The 22,203-nt window shown below is 43.8% G+C and overlaps 1 protein-coding gene across 12 annotated transcripts in view; it reads right to left on the bottom strand.

Annotated features, from left to right (window-relative positions):
* Positions 1 to 495: 495 nt before the first annotated feature.
* Positions 496 to 22,203, bottom strand: part of LOC141917857 (protein Hook homolog 3-like) — a 170,464-nt gene continuing 148,756 nt past the window's right edge. For 7 of the 12 annotated variants that reach the window (XM_074811453.1, XM_074811463.1, XM_074811454.1 and 4 more), the window contains one exon: positions 498 to 580. In XM_074811453.1, the coding sequence (XP_074667554.1) occupies positions 517 to 580 (64 nt within the window). In that variant the 3' untranslated portion in view covers positions 498 to 516. Of the gene's footprint in view, positions 581 to 14,246; positions 17,761 to 22,203 lie in introns of those variants that run through there. The other 5 variants (XM_074811459.1, XM_074811460.1, XM_074811457.1 and 2 more) reach the window with 4 other exon arrangements.

The raw sequence follows: 22,203 nt of genomic DNA, 5'->3' as shown, positions 1-22,203 counted from the left end.
TGCACCACCACAATCCACCCCGTGACTAAAGTCAATTTATCTTGTCCATAGGGTGGCAGTGTGGTTGCCTCTTGCCTCTATGCCTATAAACAGAGGATGCCATAATCCAATTACAGTTGAAGGAAATTTTGTGTTTGATTAGGTTCAGAAAAAAACCCAAACCTATTTTGGGATAGAATATACACACGGGGATACTTCTGTAACTGAGTAATCTGTTTAACCATCCTCCAAACCTTAATATACAATACGATTATGAGCAGTAAACATATTAAAATTAGAATTAAGAAAATCACGACCGGATGGAACATGGAATTAAACAGTCCTGTTGCGGTTGGTGACCATCCAAATAAGCTTTCCCACCATCGATGTTCTTCAGCCCTTTGACTCTCGTTAGCACTTGATGTATTTCTTTTATATCATGTTGGACCATGATAAGAGTCTTTTGTCCAGGTTTTAAAGGGTAGGCACAGTTCTGCAGAGACTCTCATATTAAAGACGAGGATTGTTTTCACAGTGCTACTGGTGGGCTTGCTGGATGTGGTGTTTGTTTCCACGATGTTGTTGATGGAGTTGGTTATTTCTGAAAAGGAAAGAAAAGAGAATGGTCTTGGGGGGGGGGGGGAGGCTGAACAGATTACCCCTTAGGATGCAGGATAATTGTAGGGTTTTGTACAATTCCCTCGGGGGGGGGGTGGTGTGTTTCTGATTAAGGGTACCAATTACATTCGGACACCAGAGTAAAAAGAGTAGGTGTATTTCACTGGGGATAACTAAATAATGTAACAGAATAATACAGAAAACATACAATAAGACAGAATATTGCACTTAAAGCAAACATATAGGAAAATACAGGGTAATGCATCAAATCATTACTACATGAGAGAAAAAAAAGTGCTTAAAAAAAAAAAAGTTACATCACCACTTTCATATTTTACCATCATCCAGACCCGCAGTCGCTGAGCAGCCCTGGTTACAGCGAGGATTTGTTGAGCCTTTCCCGGCAAGTGGGAAATCCTACGCGGTGCGTCCACCCGTAGGTGAGGCTTCCAAAGTCGCTGTGAGCGGGTCCAGCCTTTTATACCCAAAAATCAGTAAGCCAGAATAGCTGGCACCTTTGTTTTAAGTGGAAATATCTGGTTTCCATCTCACATTAGATTCCCCCAGAGCCTGGCCAGGGCTCAAGAGAGAAGCTAAGGGAGTTTCCCTGCTTATCTAGTTGGATTATGAGCAGGATCACACATCAGGTCACAGTGCCAGACAACTGTCTCTGTGGCCCTGTTATTTTATCCACACACAAAGAAAGATAAAGATACATTTAAAACAGCTACATCTTCTGTACATATTTCACTAATGATTACTTACTGAGTTAGCAGCTTCAGTTCAGGGCCTGTTGTTCAGGCTTCAATACTTCCACTTTTTACATCAGAATAGGTGGTTTGTTATAACTTAGTATAATAGCTACTAGCACAATGGTTATTAGTTATAAAATATACAGGATCCATCTATAGGTCAACTCTGGTATGGGCCTGTTGTCCAAGCTTTAGCACTTCAGGGAGCAGTCCCCTTTAAAGGCACCTCTAGTCTGGACAGCTTGTTCTTGATGTGTTTTCTTAACTTGTGTAATTGCACAGACTAAAGACAAAAGCTCCTTTTCCCACTATGAATATTTCTGTTCTGTCTTTTTAAATGCAGTTGAGCTAAACAGTAAAGGTCTTCTTGGTCCCTCAGAACCATTTTGAAATAAACTACAATAAGTGCCATGTTCTGCAAAACCCAGTTTTGCTATAATAGGGTCACGAGGATGGACAGGTCCTAGGGATTGATATGTTTTTAATTCTAGTATCAGAGTTTTTATCGCTTCTTCATGTTCTGAAACCCAACTCCACAGTTTTCCTTTTTATAAAAGCGAATACAGTGGACAGGCAATGGAGAATCCAGGTACCTGTTTTCTCCAATATCCTAAAGTACCCATTAGGTGTTGTAATTTTTTTTCTAGATTGGGGTGATCTGAGGAAAGCAAAAAAGGAAAAAAAGGAAGCAAAGAAATATGGACAAAGTTGTGAGGCCCCTTAAACAATGCTAGCCCTTAGGCAATGTTAGCTAGATAACATTCTTACAGAAAACAGGATAGATAGTAAACTAATCCCTGTCTTTGAGATAAAGGAGGAGCCGTACCAGCTAAAGGATGACCAATTCCTGATAACACTAAGGATTTACTTCCTGGAACATCTTGATAGACACAAAAGTTCCAATTAACAAAACAAACAGGTAAAACTAACTCTACAACCTGAAGAGGAGCCAAAGGTCCAGAGAGCATGAGCAGGAAGCAAAGTCAAAAAATTCATGAAAAGGAAGGAGTCTTACTTCATCCTGAAGACCCTTGAAGACCCCGGCCCACCCTCACCAGGAGGCACTGCACAGGTGCAAAGAAGAAGGACTTGGGGGGGGGGGGGCAAGAGGGGAATTTCTCGGAACTAATTGTAATATTCTCTCCTTATCTTAAGAAACCTAATGCATATGTAACATTTCAAACAATAAAAGGAGCTGGTTTTTTGGCTCCGGGCGCGCACGTTTGTGGTGGAGCGATCCCCCGTGTACCCAACGTCGTAATAAACATACTACTTTATAACTCTTACTGAGTTGTAGAGTTTGATTCCGTGCCACAGGGGCATTTCTGATTGTTCTATTTTATTTAGAGTATCTGGTGGAATTGCTGCACTTCCAGCAATCCACTAAGTGCCCAGAAATTTCACTTCTTTACTTGGTCTCTGACATTTTCAGGTGGAATTTCAATTTTTGCTTCATGCAATGTTTGCCAAACTGTTGCTGCCACTTCTCCCACCTTGTTAGGAGAGGGTCCTCCAATTAGAATATCATCTATATACTGATATAGTTTTACCTCTGCAGGGAGTGAAACTGTCGGTAAAAGTTCAACAAGTGCAGCATGAGCAATTGTGGGTGAGTGTTTATACCCCTCTGGGAGTCTGTTAATGGTATATTGGATGCCCTCCCATGTAAAAGCAAATTTTTCTTTATCATCTTCCCATAAGGGAAGAACATGTCTTTCACATGTAGCACTGCCAGCCAAGGATGTGCAGGGACTTGCAGTGTAGCCCTTAAAGTTGCATTGTTGGGGACTGCCGCTGTCAATGGGGCTGTATTAGCATTTAAATGCCGATAATCGCCTGTTAAATACCACCTCCCCGTCTGGTTTGGACTGGCCAAACAGGAAAATTGTATGGGGGGTGAGTTCTGGAAATAATCTGTCATTTTTCTAAATCTGCAATTACTTCAGAAATTCCAATTCATGCTGTAGCAGAAACTGGATTCTGTGGGACGTTAGTAATTTTTGATTCCGTAAGTGCTGGAGCTGCACGGAGTACACGCACTGTCGCAGTTTGTTGATTTTTATTAGGGTTAGTGTTGCCAATTGAACCAAAAGTCCACAGACTGCTGTCTGGCAAATTCCAGGTCCAGCCATTCAATGCCATCAACACCCAGGATATTTTCACAGTGCTCCTTGATCGCAAAGCGATGTTATTCGGGTTTTTTTTCAGGGAGCCTTAAATTAACTTTTGCTGTCTGGCACACAGCGCTGGTTCCTGTAACTCTGGTAATTTTAACCTTTTGCCGTCCAGGTCATATGCCTAGCTTAGCGGCACCTTGCTGTGTAATTACTGAAATTTGTGCACCAGTATCAATCATAAATTTTGTTAATTGTTGTTGAGGACTGTGATAAGAGACATATGGTATTTGTTGATCAGATAAAGGGTGAGGTGATAAGAGACATATGGTATTTGTCAATCAGATAAAGGGTGGGAGCCTGGGTATGTGCATGTCTGTTTGATGGGATTTACAATTGCGATAAGAGGCAAATGGCATTTGGTGGTCAGATAGTTTACAAAGGGTGAAGGCCTGAGTGTGGGCATGTCTGTCTGATGTGATTTACGCCAAGTCTGCAATTAGCGATATCCTGTAAAGTAGGCACAGAGATGAGCTATGCCATGTAAGGGAAAAACCCGAGAGGGTCAGCAGAAGATAACGCAGAGGAAGACTACGACCCCCCTAGCAACAAAAGGCGCAGCCGCAGATGAAACCAAAAAGGCCACGTCAGCCCAGAACCTGAAGATTATAAAAAGAGACTGCCAAAGAGGAGGGGCGCGCGCCGTTGGCGGAGCAGTGACTCCCCGGCCGCCCAGCGCTGCTTTACTTGCTCAACCGCTTGCTGAATTAATAAATTTTATAAGTCACTTGATTTGGCTTCTGAAAGTTATTTTCCCCAATTTATAACAATCATGGTGCCGTGAATCGGATCCAGGTAACTGTGGTTCAGAATCCCTATACTGGGGAGGCGCCCTATCTCCGGATAGCCCTGGTGTGGACGATTGCTGCACCCGGACCTGGAAATCCGAACCCCCTCCAAATTTGGTGAGCAAGTAAAGGAAAACCGCGGAACCCCATAATATTTGTGCACGAAGACCAAGCGAAGACTCCGGATGGAGTAAGTATAAGTGAAAAAGGGAATCCGTTTGGTTGGGGTTGGGAATCCTGGAGCTCGAGTGTGTGAGGTCTCGTTGAGGCCAAGTGAGTGCGGACCCTTTAGTAGTGCGGTTCCCATTGTCCGCGAGGGCATAGGCCACGAATAAGGGGAACGAGTGCGTGTGTGAAACAAGGGGCTCCGGAAGATGGGACAGAGGAAAAGCAAGCCTTCTGATCCCATGGGAGGAGAAGGGAAGAAATTTCCCGATATTCCTCCGGGCAGTCCGCTGGGACTTATGTTAAAGTATTGGAATGATATCCCCCGAAGAAAAGGAAAAAGTAAAGTAAAAATGGATCATTATTGTATTGAGGTTTGGGGAGGGCAGGCAATTAAGGGTCCGGCAGTGATCTGGCCCCAATTTGGATCATTTGAAAATTGGGTACGGCAAGCCCTCAATATTTGGGTTGATAGTAAGGAACCTGTGAACCCTGAAGAAAGGGAATACGCTAGATTGTGGCTCCCCAAACCCCGATCATTACTATATCCCCTGAATGAAAGGAAGAAGACACCGAAACCTAGGGAAGAGGAATTAATCTTACCTCCTCCCTATGCCCCTGGTGCCCCCGAGGAACCCGAGGAGGCACAAGTACAAGCACCCCCTGTAGGGGAAGCCGACCCTCAACCCGAGCCCTCTCGGCGGGTAACCCGGAGTCAAACAAAGGAAACTCCGGGAAATTTATACCCCCTTAGGGAAGTTCCCGTAGCTGGTGGGCAGGGCCCGGCGATTAGGTACGTCTCGGTCCCCCTTAACACAGGGGACGTTTGAGATTTTAAAAAAGAAATGGGGAACTTACTGGAAGACCCCCTGGGAGTTGCTGAGAGGCTGGACCAGTTTCCGGGACCCAGCATTTACACCTGGGATGAATTACAAGCCATCCTAGGTATACTTTTTACTGTAGAAGAGAGAGATATGATCAAGAGAGCAGGAATGAGGCTATGGGACCAACAACATCAGGCTGGACCGGCCGCTGACACCAAGTGGCCCCTTCAGTGACTGAATTGGAATAATCAGGAGGAAAGGGGCCGAAATGATATGTCTGACTTACGAGCCATAGTAATCCAAGGAATCAGGGAGTGTGTGCCTAGGGGTCAAAACATTAATAAAGCCTTTAAGGAAGAACAGAAAAAGGATGAGACTCCCACTGAGTGGCTCGAGAGACTGCGTAGGTGTCTACAGTTGTATTTGGGGGTAGTCCCCACTACCCCCGTTGGGCAGGCCCTCCTTAAAACCCAATTTGTGGCCAAGTCCTGGGTGGATATTAGGAAGAAATTGGAGAAATTGGAGGATTGGCAGGAGAGACAACTGGATGAATTACTTAGAGAGGCTCAGAAAGTGTTTGTTAGAAGGGAAGAGGAAGCCCAGAAGAAACAGACGAGATTGCTAGTTGCTGCTGTGAGAGAAGGGCAGAGGGGATCCGGATGACCTGGACCCCCTGGACGGGATTCTAAGGGACCTAGAAGGCCACCCTCGATGGTGGACAAAAGGGACGTCAGTGGATTGGAATGTTTCTATTGTAAGAAGAGAGAGCACATGAAGAAAGAGTGTAGAAAACGGATTCAGGACGAAAAAATGTTTAGTGAAGATTAGAGGGGTCAGGGGCTCTTTGTGCTGGGGATCCCAAGGAATTCAGAGCCCTTGATAAAGTTAAAAGTGGGTCCCCAGCATGAGGTGGTCAAGTTCCTTGTGGACTTGGGCGCCGAACGATCCACTGTTCAACGGATACCTAAAGGGTGTAAACCCTCCTCAAAATTTGTGCAGGTGGTTGGAGCGAAGGGGGAACCCTTCTCGGCCCCGGTAATAGAAAGTGTAGAATTGGAATCTAAATGTAAATTTGGGGTTGGATCCCTCTTGGTAGTACCAGAAGCTGAATATAACTTATTGGGGAGGGATCTGATGATTGAATTAGGAATTAATTTGGAAATTAAAAACAAAGATTTGGTAGTTAAGTTATGCCCCTTGAGGGTACAGGATGAAGAGAAGATTAACCCAGAGGTTTGGTATACCCCTGATACGGTGGGTAAACTAGAAATTGAACCATTTGAAGTAACAATTCAAAATCCCAAAGTACCCATAAGGATCAAACAATATCCTCTTTCCCAAGAAGGGAGAGCAGGGTTAAAACCTGAAATTGAGAGGCTTCTAAGAAAAGGATTGATGGAACCCTGCATGTCTCCATTTAATACCCCTATACTCCCTGTTAAGAAACCTGATGGGAGTTATCGATTGGTACATGACCTCCGGGAGATAAACAAAAGAACTGTTACCAGATTTCCGGTAGTGGCAAACCCCCATACGTTATTAAGTCAACTAAACCCTGAATGTCAGTGGTACTCGGTGATAGACCTCAAGGATGCCTTTTGGGCTTGTCTCCTTAAGGAGCAATGTAGAGATTACTTTGCCTTTGAATGGGAGGATCCAGATACCCATAGAAAACAACAACTAAGATGGACAGTACTCCCCCAGGGATTTAGAGAATCCCCCAATTTATTTGGGCAAGCACTGGAACAAATTTTAAGGAACTATCAGTTAGGGAAAGGAGTGACCTTGATACAGTATGTGGATGACTTGTTACTGGCTGGGCAGAACCAAGATGATGTCAGAAATGAAAGTATTAAGCTGCTGAATTTCCTTAGCATGCAAGGACTCAAAGTATCAAAATCAAAACTGCAGTTTACAGAAGAAGAAGTAAGGTACTTGGGACACTGGATTACTAAAGGATGCAAGAAGTTAGATCCTGAAAGAGTGAAAGGTATTTTGTCTTTGGGAGCACCAAAAAGCAAGAGACAAGTTAGGCAGATTTTAGGGTTGTTAGGATATTGTCGGCAGTGGATTGAGGATTTTAGTAATAAGGTAAAATTTTTATACCAAAAATTGGTTATTGATGGATTAGTAAAATGGAGTCAGGAAGATGAACAAAAACTGGAAGAACTTAAGAAAGACCTGATTAATGCCCCTGTATTAAGTTTGCCAGATGTAAGAAAACCCTTTTACCTCTTTGTCAATAGCCATGAGGGAACGGCTTATGGGGTACTGACCCAAGAGTGGGCAGGAAAAAAGAAACCTGTAGGATATATTTCCAAACTCCTAGACCCAGTAAGTAGAGGATGGCCCTCTTGCTTACAATCTATAGTGGCAGTAGCTCTGTTAGTGGAAGAAGCAAATAAAATAACCTTTGGGGGGGAATTGAAAGTATTAACCCCTCATAATATCAGGGGAATACTGCAACAAAAAGCAGAAAAATGGATCACTGATGCCCGACTTAAAATATGAGAGCATCCTGATCCACTCTCCTAAGTTGGAGATTGAAACAACCTCCCTTCAGAACCCAGCTCAGTTTCTACATGGAGAGCCCGAAGAGAACTTAACCCATGACTGTATACGATGTATAGAGCAACAAACTAAAATTAGGGAAGATTTAGAAGACCAGGAACTTGAAGAGGGAGAAAAGATTTATGTGGATGGATCCTCCAGGGTACTTAATGGAAGCCGGAGGTCGGGGTATGCACTAATTAATGGAAAAACTTTGAAGGTAATTGAATCTGGCCCCCTTAGCCGGTCCTGGTCGGCACAAGCGTGTGAATTATATGCTGTACTCAGAGCACTGAAGCTATTAAAAGGAAAACAAGGAACAATCTACACTGACTCAAAATATGCTTTTGGGGTGGTCCACACCTTTGGAAAGATATGGGAGGAAAGAGGGTTAGTCAATTCACAAGGAAAAGGGTTAGTACATGAATCCCTAATAAAACAAACCCTTGAAGCTCTGAGAGAACCCCTCCAAATTGCTGTAGTACATGTCAAAGGACATCAGTGGGGAACCTCCGAACAGATAAGAGGAAATAATTTAGCAGATGAGGAGGCTAAAAGGGCCGCGCTTTTACCTTTATGCCAAAAGAATCCCCAGGATATAAAAGATCCAGAGGCAGGGATAGCTCCCTCTTTCACACAGCAGGAGGAAGAAAGATTAAAACAAGAAGGGGTTATCAAGGAAGGAAATAGATGGATCCTACCAGATGGGCGAGAGGTTCTCCCTAAAACTCTAGCCTGGAAAATCTTACAGGATCTGCACACCAAGACGCACTCTCACTGGTTGGTAAAAGCATTAGTAGATCATTTTTCTAATAAATATATGTGCATAGGGGCTTATAACCTTGCTAAGCGACTGGTAGATGCCTGTTTAATTTGTCAGAAAGTAAACAAACAGCAATTACGAGAAAAGATACCTGGGGGACGAGAACTGGCGATCAGACCTTTTGCCAAAATTCAAGCTGACTTTACAGAATTGCCCAGAGTAGGGAGGTATCGCTATTTACTAGTGTTGGTAGATCACCTTACTCATTATGTGGAGGCAATTCCAACTGCCAGAGCTACAGCGCAAGTGGTGATAAAGGCAATACTAGAGCATATTGTTCCTAGGTATGGGGTCATAGAAATAATCGATTCTGATAGGGGTCCACACTTTATATCAAGAGCTGTTAAAGAAGCATTAGCACCCATGGGAACAAAATGGGAATATCATACTCCCTATCACCCTCAGAGTTCGGGTAAGGTGGAAAGAATGAATGGGGAAATAAAGAAACAATTAACTAAACTGATGTTGGAGACTAATCTATCCTGGGTGAAATGTTTCCCACTGGCTCTGTTAAATATTCGAACTCAGCCTCGGAGCGACCCGGGAATTTCGCCCTTTGAGATGCTGTTTGGGATGCCCTATGATTTGGAAATTCCCACCAATCACCCAGTAGTAGAAAATCAATACCTTTCTGAGTATGTTAGTCAGCTAATGAGAAGGCGAATGGAGCTCTGAGAAAGAGGATTAATCACCCAACGACCTCCGTTGCACATGGCAATACATAACATTAAACCTGGGGACTCGGTACTTGTAAAAACATGGAAAGAGACTTCACTAACTCCTAAATGGGAAGGTCCGTTTCTCATTTTACTTACCACAGACTCTGCTATAAGAACTGCTGAACGGGGATGGACTCACGCCAGCCGAGTTAAAGGACCGCTTGCTGCGGACACCTGGGAATCTACTCCCCTCCCAGAAGGACTGCGACTCTGGATAAGGAGGAAATCTTACAAGCCCCATGAGTGAGACTGTATTTTGCTCGAATCCCGGTTGTATATGCTATCTTTTTGTGTGTTTCAAGTATAAAGGGTGTAAGGACAGCTGGTGGGCTCATTGTAAATCCGGTTACCCTTCTAAAGATATTTGCAGTGAATGTTATTGGGCAAAATGAAAATTAACTCAGCTATATCTTAATTGTGCTGTGAACATAGGACAAATTGTTTATATTTGCTAAAGGAATTAATCCTGAGAAAGGGTGTGTGCACGCCAACGAAACCAAAGAAAATAATCCAGAAATCATAACAGTGGTTTGTCGAAAGCAGGTATCATACTTGAGTTGCTTAGCCCCGGAGGTAAAGAACCATAGTTGGGGAGCCTATAAGGTCCGGGAAAGGGAACGGGGAACCCCTGAAGACTGCGACTGCTGCCGAGAAGATGAAAAACCTTGCTGCTCCAAGCGAAGGAGTAGGCAAAGGAGGCAGAGGCGCGAGGAGACGGTGGGGAATTAGAAACCCCAAGCCCTCCGGTAAAAGGCCCCATAACCCCGGGTTGCGAGTAATTCCGACACCCACTCGGAATGTGACCAATGAAAAGCATCACACCCTTTTAAAAACCCACCATCAAGGAATAACTTTGAGCCCTCCAACTCTCCTAAGATATGTAATTGTATTTTGGTTTTGTTATCCTGTGCACACCGCTGCCAGTAATGTGCATCAACCTCACAAGTGGTCATTAATTCAGATGGAAGCCTCGCAACTCGTAAACTCCACAATCATCGCAGGAAGCCCTTCCTTTAAGGTACGCTTGAGCTCCTTGATTCGAGCAGGAGAAGGAGATACCTGGAAGTGGCAAGCACAATATAAGGCCTTTTATATATGTCCCGCCTCCAACCCCGGGAAAGGATACTGTAATTATCCAGGGCATTATTACTGTGCATATTGGGGATGTGAAACATGGGCTTCTGATTGGACAAGATCGGGCGAAGCATATTTAGTTGTAGGGTGGGGACCTCCTGGGTGTAAAAAGCCACAACCTCACCACTATGGATGTGGTGACGAGGATGGTGTACCGTGGTCCTCGTGCAACATAGAAGGCTGGTGTTCTTATATATACCTTAATGTATCCAAGCCTCAGGACCCTAGCTGGATCGTTGGGAGAACTTGGGGCATCCGATCTTGGGAACGAGGTACTGATCAGGGAGGGTTATTTTCAGTTAAAAAGGAGCCGGTACCTCCAGTAACACCACAGGCTATTGGACCAAATAAGGTGATGAAAGAAACAAATAGGAATAAAGAAAAAACAAAAAAAGGCTCAAAAAGCGGGACTACCACCCTTCCCTCCCTAATTCAGGTAGAACCTATCTTAACACCAGAAACCAACCCCTTACTAGACCCTTTGTGGAAAATAGTGCAGGCCAGCTATACCTCCTTAAATCTTACCCACCCAGAGTTAACCACTCATTGTTGGTTATGTTACGATGTGCAACCTCCATACTATGAGGCAATAGGAACTCGAACCCCATTTAATCGAAGCAATGAAGCCAGCCCACCACAATGTAATTGGGGGGATAGGAAAAAGGGAATCACTATGCAACATGTAAAAGGGACTGGGACTTGCATTGGGACGGTACCTAAAAGAAAACGGAAACTATGTAAAAATACCCTTGTAGCCCCCAACTCGATTCAGGGAAAATGGCTAATACCTTCTCCAGGGGTGAGATGGATTTGCTCTAAGACTGGTCTAACCCCTTGTATAACCCTAGACGTGTTTGATAGCTCCTCTGAATACTGTGTGCAAGTGATAGTGCTTTCCAGGGTATTATATCATCGGGAAAATGATGTGTTTGAACAAGTCGAAAAAATAGGCCATAGAATTGTCAAAAGAGAACCTTTATCAGCCATAACGATTGCCACTCTTTTGGGGATAGGAGCAGCGGGAGCTGGAACAGGAATTGCATCATTAGTACAACAACAACAAGGACTACACAGTCTAAGGGTAGCAGTAGATGAAGACCTAGAGAGAATTGAAAAATCAATATCAGCTTTAGAAAAATCCCTCACATCATTATCAGAAGTAGTCCTGCAAAACCGAAGGGGAATGGACTTACTGTTTTTCCAACAAGGTGGGTTATGTGTGGCTTTAGGAGAAGAATGTTGTGTATATGCTGATCATACAGGAGTAGTGAGAGACACCATGACAAAACTTCGAGAAGGATTAGAAAAACGCCGAAGAGAAAGGGAACAACAACAAAGCTGGTATGAATCCTGGTTTACTCATTCCCCATGGCTAAATATTCTGTTATCCACAATTGCAGGACCCCTGATATTACTTATAATTGGTTTAACCTTTGGTCCTTGTATCATGAACAAGGTAATTGCTATTGTAAAAGGGAAGTTAGAGGCAGCGCACCTACTGTTAGTCAGGCAACAATATCAACCAGTCGAGAATCAAGAGAACGCCCCCGTATTAAAGTCAGCAAGAGAAGCTGTAAGAAAATTTGATCAACAAAATGATAGAAAGAAAAAGGGGGGATTGTGATAAGAGACATATGGTATTTGTTGATCAGATAAAGGGTGAGGTGATAAGAGACATATGGTATTTGTCAATCAGATAAAGGGTGGGAGCCTGGGTATGTGCATGTCTGTTTGATGGGATTTACAATTGCGATAAGAGGCAAATGGCATTTGGTGGTCAGATAGTTTACAAAGGGTGAAGGCCTGAGTGTGGGCATGTCTGTCTGATGTGATTTACGCCAAGTCTGCAATTAGCGATATCCTGTAAAGTAGGCACAGAGATGAGCTATGCCATGTAAGGGAAAAACCCGAGAGGGTCAGCAGAAGATAACGCAGAGGAAGACTACGACCCCCCTAGCAACAAAAGGCGCAGCCGCAGATGAAACCAAAAAGGCCACGTCAGCCCAGAACCTGAAGATTATAAAAAGAGACTGCCAAAGAGGAGGGGCGCGCGCCGTTGGCGGAGCAGTGACTCCCCGGCCGCCCAGCGCTGCTTTACTTGCTCAACCGCTTGCTGAATTAATAAATTTTATAAGTCACTTGATTTGGCTTCTGAAAGTTATTTTCCCCAATTTATAACAAGGACCAAATGAAATTAAAATGTAAGGGCCGTTCTCATTTAACCACTGATAAGCTTTTACTTGCCGTACTGGCAGGCCCAATTGCCGTCCAGGCTTTACCAGTTTGGGTTTTTTTTTTTTTTTTTTGATCTTGTGTTTTGCAACTGATCCCCGTGAGGGAGGAAAGAGTCATCTCTTTCTCTGGGAGTTGGCACATTTGAAGCGTTATATTTTTAAAATACCTGAATCAAACTCAGAATAACACCGGTAGGCTGTCTCTGAATTGTGGCTCTAGGAATTTCCAGTGACAATGCTTGGTCCCACAGTTCATTTCTCCACTCCTGACCCCTAGATTGTCGGTCAGAGGGTTTTTGTTCCTGAGAATTATTTTGATGCAATTGTTTAATTTGCCTAACAGTGCAACCTATATTTTTTTTGTTTCATTGGGAATTTCATCCCATCCCATTTCTCGGGCATGATTTACAGTTTCATGCACTAAAGTTGCCCAAGTGGGTAATACTCTTGGTTCTAGTTCTTCTTCCCCACTATTTCCAACAGTTTGTGTTAGATTTACCAATTCATTATAATTTAAGTCTCTCTGGATCTCATCCCATTTTGCAATGAGAAAAGGTTTGAGCATGGCAGGGGCTCCTTTTATCAGTACTTTAAGTATAGCAGGAGCTACAGTTGCCGAAAGAGGAACATCAGTAGGCTTACGGAGAGGTCATTTAGAGATTTGATAGGTATTAACAGAGGTTCTCCTCTCTCTAAGGCATCAATGCCACCAGCCCAATATGCCACTCTGCTTGTTAGTGAGTGGGGGTCATTCGGGGGGTTGGGACCAGCATCCAAAAAGACACCAGGACCCCAATAACCACTGGCTTCATCACCATCTAGTAAAATTCTATCTCCCCCGTTTAGAGACACTCTCCATAGGTATTCAGTTTCAGTTTCTCCAGGCTTACGGCCGTAACGATCTTGTAAATTGGCTATTTGAATTGGATCAAAAGGGGTTGTTTTGCTGATGCGACTTCTCACACCACCCCGAGGTTCTGTTGTTTCTTCTGTTTTAATAATTGGTCTGTTTGCAAGTGGGGGAGACTCAGGTGGTTGAAAATAATTTTTTTTTCGTCTGAGTCATTATTGTGTGTATCGCTCCAAATGTTACCATCCCAGTCTTCAGAGGACACAATTAATTTTCTGGTTTCAACTATATCAGGGGGTTCCGAGACTGCATTAGCATCATTTCAATGCGTTCCCCCAGTTTTTGTTGTTTTAGTTGGGATTCCTTAAGTTGTTCTTGCAGCTGCTCTAATTTAATCGATAACAGCAGATTGGTGGATTTGTGCCCAGCAATTTCATCTTGTAAATTTTGTATTTTACGATTAACCTTCTCTCGTTCATGACAGGCAGCTTCCAGGCACACTCCCAACATTTTACAAATCATACCTTTATTTTTTCCAAATTTAGTTGTACCTCTAGCATTACTTAACCGTTTTTCTACCTCTTCCCAGTTGTGCAAATTATTATAAGCCTGTTATAAACGACCAAGATTCCGATCCACAAAAATAGTTAATTTATTATAAAAGGCAATAAGCAAAGCAGCGCTGGGTGCGTAGGGAGTCTCCGCTCCGCCAATACGCACACCGAGTTCTAAAAAGCGGCGTCTTTTATACTCTTGTACCACCGTCTTAACCAATCCCTTTTCGTCAGATAGTTGTCCTGCTCTTCTTCCATTGGGTCATTTGAGTTGCTGGGGTACGTGTCCTCCTCCTATTGAGTCTTTTGAAAGTCTCGAAGCCTTGGTCTCTTGGTGCACTTTTCTCCTATTGGATCTTTTGAAAGCCTCATGATTCCATCTTTCAGCGGGCTTTTTCAAGCAGCAGTTATATCAGCTCTAGGTGGGGTTTCTAAGAAGCGGTTACATATCAGCTCTAGGTGGGGTTTCTGAGAAATGATTACATTGTTCCAAGCGAATAGCACACTTTATATTTTATCCGTATATATTCAAACATTCATCATAATTATAATATAGGTTATAGTGATCACAAATCATTTCAGATCCATACAGGGTACCATATTCTACTTTTATAATATTTCAGACAGCAAGATATTATGGTTTGACATTTACAAATCATTCAAGCGTAACAAACCCGCCTTGCTTAACTTAGCAAATTAGTTACAATGGTTTATTACAGTCCCCCCTTTTTCTTTTTATACCTCAATTTGCTGGTTAAGCTTAAAAATAGCTTCTTTAGCAGCCCATAAAAAGGTGTCATCTTCTAGTTCAGTCTCTAATCGGTGTTCTTCTTGTTGGGTTAAGTCAGTATATTGTTGCCTTAATATCATGAGTTGGACAGTTTCAATCCTGTTCTTAACAAGGTTAATTAATTTGTTTAAGATACAAGGTCCAAAAGTGAGAATTAATAACAAAATAATCAGGGGTCCCATTAAGGTTCCTATTAGAGTGGTCATCCAAGGGGATTGATTAAACCATGATTCAAACCAGTTTTGCTGAGCTTCCCTTTCCTTCTTTCTTTGTATAATGCCCTCACGCAGCTTGGTCATGGATTCCCGAACCACCCCAGAGTGGTCTGCATAAAAGCAGCACTCTTCTCCTAGAGCTACAGAGAGCCCTCCTTGCTGTAAAAATAATAAGTCCAACCCCCTTCTATTCTGCAAAACGACCTCCGAAAGGGAAGTAGGGGACTTTTCTAATAATGATATTGATTTTTCAATTCTTTCTAAATCTTCATCAACTGCAGCCCTTAGGGATGATAACCCTTTATGTTGTTGAACTAGAGAAGTAATTCCAGTCGCTGCCCCTGCAGTTCCTAGACCTATGAGGGTTGCAATTGTCAGGGCAGTGAGTGGTTGTCTTTTCCTTATCCTGAGGTTATTATTATTCCAATATTTAAAGACAGTCTCTTTTGGATGATATAAAATCCAAGGCATGACTGTTATTTGTATACAAAATTCTTTGTTCTCATTAAACATAGTTAGGGACAAACAGGGAGTTAGTCCTGTCTTTGAGCAAATCCACCATCCCCCTTCTCTTGGTATAGCCCATTTATTTCCAGCTTTGTTTAATCGTTGTATCTTATTTCCACACAAATTCTTTTGGTTTCTAGGCACTTTTCCTATGCATGTCCCTTGCCCTCTAACTTGTTGCATAGTAAGCCCGATTTTCTTTTTATTCCATTTACATTGTTCTGGGCTAGCTTCATTGCTTAGGCTGTATGTAACATTAAGTCCTATCCCTTCGTATAAAGGTGGTCTTACATCATAACACAACCAACATCCAAGAGTAGTGTTGGGATTGGTTCTGTTAAGGGCTTGGTACGCAGTTTGTACCAATCGCCATAAGGGGTTAGATTCTATGCGTCTCAAAGCAGTAATATTTTCTTGGATATTTCTTGTGCGTCTCAAAGCAGTAATATTTTCCTGGGTATTCGTGATGTTAGTTCCAATTTTATCTGCTACTGTCTTATTCTGGCCAATTTCATTTGTTATTACCTTATTCGGGCCTACGGGTTTAGGTTTAGGTGTCAGTAGAACAGGTCTTTTCTGGATCAGGATTAATCCTCCCCTATCAGTTCCAGGTTCCCTCAGCATTACGCCCCAAGTTCTTCCTACAACCCACCCTGGTTCTTCAGGTTTCTGTATTGTCAGGGTCAAATTTTTACAGTTTCCAGCATTGAGTACACCCCCAGAATAGTCGTAGGTTGGAGTTTCACAATGTTCAGGACTCCACCCGACTTTTAGATATTTGTCCTTCTCTGATACATCCCAGGCAGTAGCTATAGTTTCACAACCCCAATAGGCACAATAAAAATAACCTGGTGAGTTGAAATAACTTCTTCCGGGATTCGAACTGGGACACCAATAAGTGGCCTTTAGGTTAGTCGCCCCCCAGCTCCATTGATGTTCCAAGTTACAATGAGACCCCAAAGTAGGGCTCAATACGTCACAATTAGTGACATTGAATGTGGAAGCTCTGGAGGTAATCACTTTTCGAATTATTGATGAATCCTCAAAGCGGGCTAAAAGCCATTCGAAAGGTTGGTGTATCCAATCATTTGTTACACTTTTAATATAGATTAGGTATAACAACACTAGAATACCACTCATATTTTTGTGCATTGTCTTCAGTTGTAGGCTACTAGTGGATGTATTTTATCCAGCTTTTATCTCCACCATTATACCCCTCTGTCTCCTTCGTCTACTCCTTTGCTTGGAGCAACGAGGTATGAAATTCTTCTTGACAGCAGTGGTATTCTTCAGGAGCTATTCTTTTCAGCCATAAACCTAATTACCTGAAGACACACAGCCTATTTTGAGTTTTATTCTAGGTTCATAATTACCAATCAAATTTCAGAATCTAAATTTGTTGATATTTCCACCTGTTTTGTTGTTGTGCCCGCTTCCAAGCAAATCTTGTGGCACACTGTCTTAAGACTTTGTGCCAATCTGCTTCATATACTTCCCAAGTTGTAGGTATCAACAACTCCCATCCACAAAACAAAGTACAGATCTCTACTTGAGCAAATTGTTCTCTACTAACTATTATATTATCTCGGCATTGCATACAATAAAGTTGCCTTTTAAATGAAATACAAGACCATTTTCTATTACAATTTGAACATTGACAAGTAACCCAACATGAGTGTCCAGAAGTAGGATGTTTTATGCATGGAATTTCCAATATATTTTCTGTTGCGGACAGTTCAGGTACATCAGTTTCTGTTTCGCAACAGAAAGGATGGACCTGTGGAGTTCCCATTAACTTATATAACCCCGCTCCCCCAGTTTGGTAAGGTATCCTTTCTCTCCTCCAAGGTGCAAAATATACTTTTTGTAAAGTATCCCCAGGGGCTATCTGGAGCCACTGGTATAGACTATTTCTTACTTCCCTTCTAGAGTGGGTCATTCAGTCATCTTCTGGTCTTTCCTTATAGTCATTTGGAGACTTCCCGGTTTAGATACCACAGTCCATTCCGTTGAAGGCTGCTTCACTGGTCCTTTAACTCGAGTGGTGTGAGTCCAACCCTTTTCAGCTGTCCGTACCGCAGTCTCTGTAGTTAGAAGAACAAGAAATGGTCCCTCCTATCGAGGGGATAAGCTATCTTCTTTCCAACTTTTAATTAATACCCAGTCGCCTGGTTGTATTTTATGTATTGAGAATTCAAGAGGGGTACTTTGTGCTACTAATCCTTTAACCCTAAGTTCTTGCAGATTGCGATTCACACTAACTTACTTAACGGTACCTATATATATACACGTGCATGCACATAACAAAACGGACAAAAATACAGAAACAAAGGTGTTTCGATTCAGTAGAATGAACACGGAACGGACATACACACACAGAAACAAGGGTACGTACCCACACACACACACACACACACAGAGTAAAGAGAAGCTAGCTCAAAGAAAATGTCCCTCTCGAGTTTAGAGCAAATACTCCCAATGCCTTGGCATTCCTCAACGGGCGATAATTGAGACTCGAGCGGGGGACTTCGCCCTGGCCTTCTGTCTGGAGCAGACAACACCTTAAGGGTTTGGTACCTGAGAGGCGTCCCAGCTCAGGGGAGGTGCTGGTCACAGGCCCGCTGCGATCCAGGAGAGCTCAAAGGGTCTCCCTGGTGGTCGCCATTTATAGGGTCCAAGATAATTGACTTTTGTCAGATACCATCTGGTGCCTTCCAGCAGTTACAAAAGAATTTGATTAATGTGCAACTCTGTTATTGTTCCCATTTGACCACATCCCAGGCACAGGTGTGCCAGGCCCTTAGGAGTTGATGGGCCATTTTAACCATTTCCGAGCAAGCAGGAGGGGCAGGAGCCAGGCTCCTTAACATTATCAGTCCTTATCTCCACAGATTGGTGTATAGCTTGGGGGATGTGGGTGGAATCACACTTAGCACCAAGCAGCCCAAAAGGAGGGGCAGGGAGGGGTAAGAACTGCACCACCACAACCCCGACCCTCTACTTGGTTTTGGCCTCTCCTCCACCTATCTTGGTTTCAGCCTCTCCCGATCTCCCTCAGCCTTGGCCTCTCTTTTGGTCTGTCTCTCTACCTTGATCTCTGTCTCTCTCTCAGCCTCAGCCTCCCCTTCTCAGTCATGCAGGCCCTCTCTCACTCTCAGCATGCCCCCCCCCCCCCCCCCCCGAATCTCTTGGTGTGTGCCCCTTTCTTTTTCTCTCAGTATCAGGCCCCCTCCCCTGCCTTTCTCTCCCTGTAAGTCTCTCTTTTGGTCCCACACTCTACCTCAGTGTGCCCCTCTCCCTACTTTGGGCTCACTCCCTTTCAGTGTATCTACCCCCCCCTCCTCCCTGTGGCATGCTCTCTCTTGGTCTCTCCCCTGGTCTCTTTCTGTCTTTGTCTCTCTCTTGCTCTGTGTCTCTCTCTTGGTCTCTGTAGTAATCCTGACCAGAAGACCACTGTACATCGAGGAGTCTTACAGTCTCTCTCTGTGTCTCATTCTAGCTGTGCCTCCTTTTATTTATCTCACCATCTCTCTCTTGTTCTCCCTCTCCCTGTCCCTCCCTGTCTCTCTCTCCCTGCTCCCCTCATTCTTTTCCTTGTTTTCTATCTCTGTCTTTGTCTTTCTTGCTCCCCTTTCCTGACATTCTCCCTCTCTGTCTCTTCAGCTCTCTCATTCACACTCTTTGCCTCTCTGATTTGTTCTCTGGGCCTTTCCCTCTGTCCATTCCCCTCTCCCTCTGTCTCTCTCCCTCTTATTCTGTCTGCCTCTCTATGTCTGTCTCTGACTCCCCCCCCCCCCGCCCCCGCTCTCTCAATAGACCTTGTCCTGCTTCCTCCCTTGGTCCATCTGAAATGCAGCAAGCAAGCATACTTGCTTTTAAGATTTAATTGGACTGCATGCAACATCAATCCTAAACTTAAAAGCACAGCAGAATAAGCTCATGGCATGATTAATATCCCCAGATGTCAGTGCAGAGACCCCTGAGCTGACTCTTTTCAAGTCTGGAAACAGCACAGTCACCTGTCCTTATGGCTCAAGTCAGTGGTAACCTACAGATCTCCATGCACTATAGGCAACAGCATCAATGATTGTTCTCTTTCCCATTGCAGATTGACCAAATTTCTTATTACATAGTTTACATCTGCTTTGCATTATCTGTGTGATCCTGGATAATCACCTGCTGGATGCAGAAGGTATCACCTACTAACATCTTATACAGCAAAGAGCACTTCACATTCAAAACTATATTTTTAACATGAACTGCGTTTTAACTGCTCCTTATAACAGAGTGAGAAACAGAGAGAAAACAAGCATTAAAATTTTTATAGAAGCCTTTATTTACAACTTGTTTAACAACTGTGATAGACAGTAAACTGTTTGTTCATCAAATTCCATTGAAGATACTGGGAGCTCGTGACATGTTATTCTATAAACTATGTTGGCCTAAGCTTAATCTTAACTATTACATTGTGTAACGACTAACTGACTGCAAGTGCTTATCTAAGTTGAAATGCTGAAGCAAGGACTCCTACTAGGCAAAAGACTGAAAAGAGGGAGAAAGGGAAGAAGGACAAAGGGGAGAAAGACAAAGGGGAGAAGAAGAAGAAAAAAAAAAAAGGGGGTAGTGTCTATATTCTGTAAGATATAAACAAAGACTTTGTGAGCCACTCTCAGGAAAGTAGGAAATACGAGAAGCTGGTGACGTGAGGAAGACCCGGATGGAGCGACCCCCTAGCTGCAAAGTGCACAGACGCAGGGTACACCTCTCAGAGAGACCCGATACCGGAAGGCGGAGGATATAAAAAAGACGGACCCTCGGGAAGTGAGTGCGCGCCCTTGGTGGAGCAGGGACTCCCCGGCCGCCCAGCGCTGTTTTACTTATTGCCGCTTGCTAAAATAAATAATTGAAATTTAATTTGTCCTAACTTGCATCATTTTGGCAGGATAGTCTATAACAAAATTGGTGCCATGACTCGGATAGAGGCAATCTGGTGGGAAGCCCCATACGGGGAGGCGCCCCGCTGAGTTCAGCGGCCCCGGCTGAGTGCTATCACATCACACCCTCTACCGACGAACTCCAAAACTCGGCAACAAGCAAAAAAAAAATACCGGTAACCCCGTAATCTTTGTGCACGAAGCCCCGGACGAAGACGCAGGGTTGCGTGAGTATAGGCCGGTTACCGTTCGGTTGGGGTTGGGTTTCCCGGAGCGTGGTGTGTGAGACGCCCAGCAGGGCGAAGCGAGTGCGGACCCCTCGGTAGTGCATTTCCCATATCCCGCGAGGGACTGGGTCACGAAAAGGGGGAAGCGAATTGTGTGAGTGTGTGAAGGCGCTCCGGAAGATGGGACAGAAGAAAAGCAAGCCTTCTGATCCCATGGGTGATTTGGGACCCGAGGTGAGGTACCCCCAAATACCACCAGATAGCCCTTTAGGCTTGATGTTAAACCATTGGGAAGATTACCCCTCTAGGCGGGGTAAGGACAAAGCAAAAATGATTTATTATTGTATGGAAGTTTGGGGAGGGAAACAAATCAGAGGCGATCATCTCTATTGGCCTGTTTTTGGGTCCTTTGAAGAATGGGTCTGCCAAGCCCTAAACATTTATGTCAACTCAAGGGAACCCTTTAATTTAGAGGAGAGTGAATATGCACAGGTATGGATAGCATCAGATACCCGAATAAATCTATATCCTCTAAAAGAAAAAGTTAAGAAAAAGAAGGTACGTGATGAGGATGAACCTCCCACCTCTCCTCCTCCTTACATACCTCCACCCCCACCTCCGGCGCCTTCACCTCCTCCGACTGCGCCGGAGGACCCAGAGAATTCAGACTCCCCACCTGAATCCCCGAAAGAACCGAGACGAATAACCCGTAGTCAAACTAGAATGGGGTGGGGTGATAGTGGCTTGTACCCCCTAAGGGAGGTTGCGATGGGAGGACCCCAGCCTGGCATGGGATATGTGACTGTCCCTCTTAATTCAGGGGACGTCAGAGAATTTAAAAAAGAGATGGGGAATCTATTGGAGGATCCCTTAGGTGTGGCGGAGCGGGTGGATCAGTTTTTAGGACCAAACATCTATACCTGGGATGAAATACAAGCCATAATGGCTATACTATTCACTGTTGAAGAAAGGGATATGATCAGGAGAGCAGGAATGAGAATTTGGGATCAACAGCATCAGCAAGGTCCGGCAGCAGATGTAAAATGGCCTCTAAATCGACCTAATTGGAATAATCAAAATGAAATCGATAGAGGTCATATGCAAGACCTGAGGACGATTGTAATCCAGGGTATAAGAGAATCAGTCCCTAGAGGACAAAATATAAACAAAGCCTTTAGTGAACATCAGAAAAAGGATGAAACCCCTACTGAGTGGTTAGAGAGACTGAGGAAAAATCTTCAGCTTTACTCAGGACTAGACCCTAATACCCCAGTGGGACAGGCATTGTTAAAGACACAATTTGTGGCAAAAGCATGGATAGATATTAGAAAGAAGCTAGAAAAAATAGAAGATTGGCAGGATCGGG

The sequence above is a fragment of the Strix aluco genome, chromosome W, assembly GCF_031877795.1.
Source record: "Strix aluco isolate bStrAlu1 chromosome W, bStrAlu1.hap1, whole genome shotgun sequence".
Lineage (NCBI taxonomy): Eukaryota > Metazoa > Chordata > Aves > Strigiformes > Strigidae > Strix > Strix aluco.
This window is presented reverse-complemented; position numbering and strand designations above follow the sequence as displayed.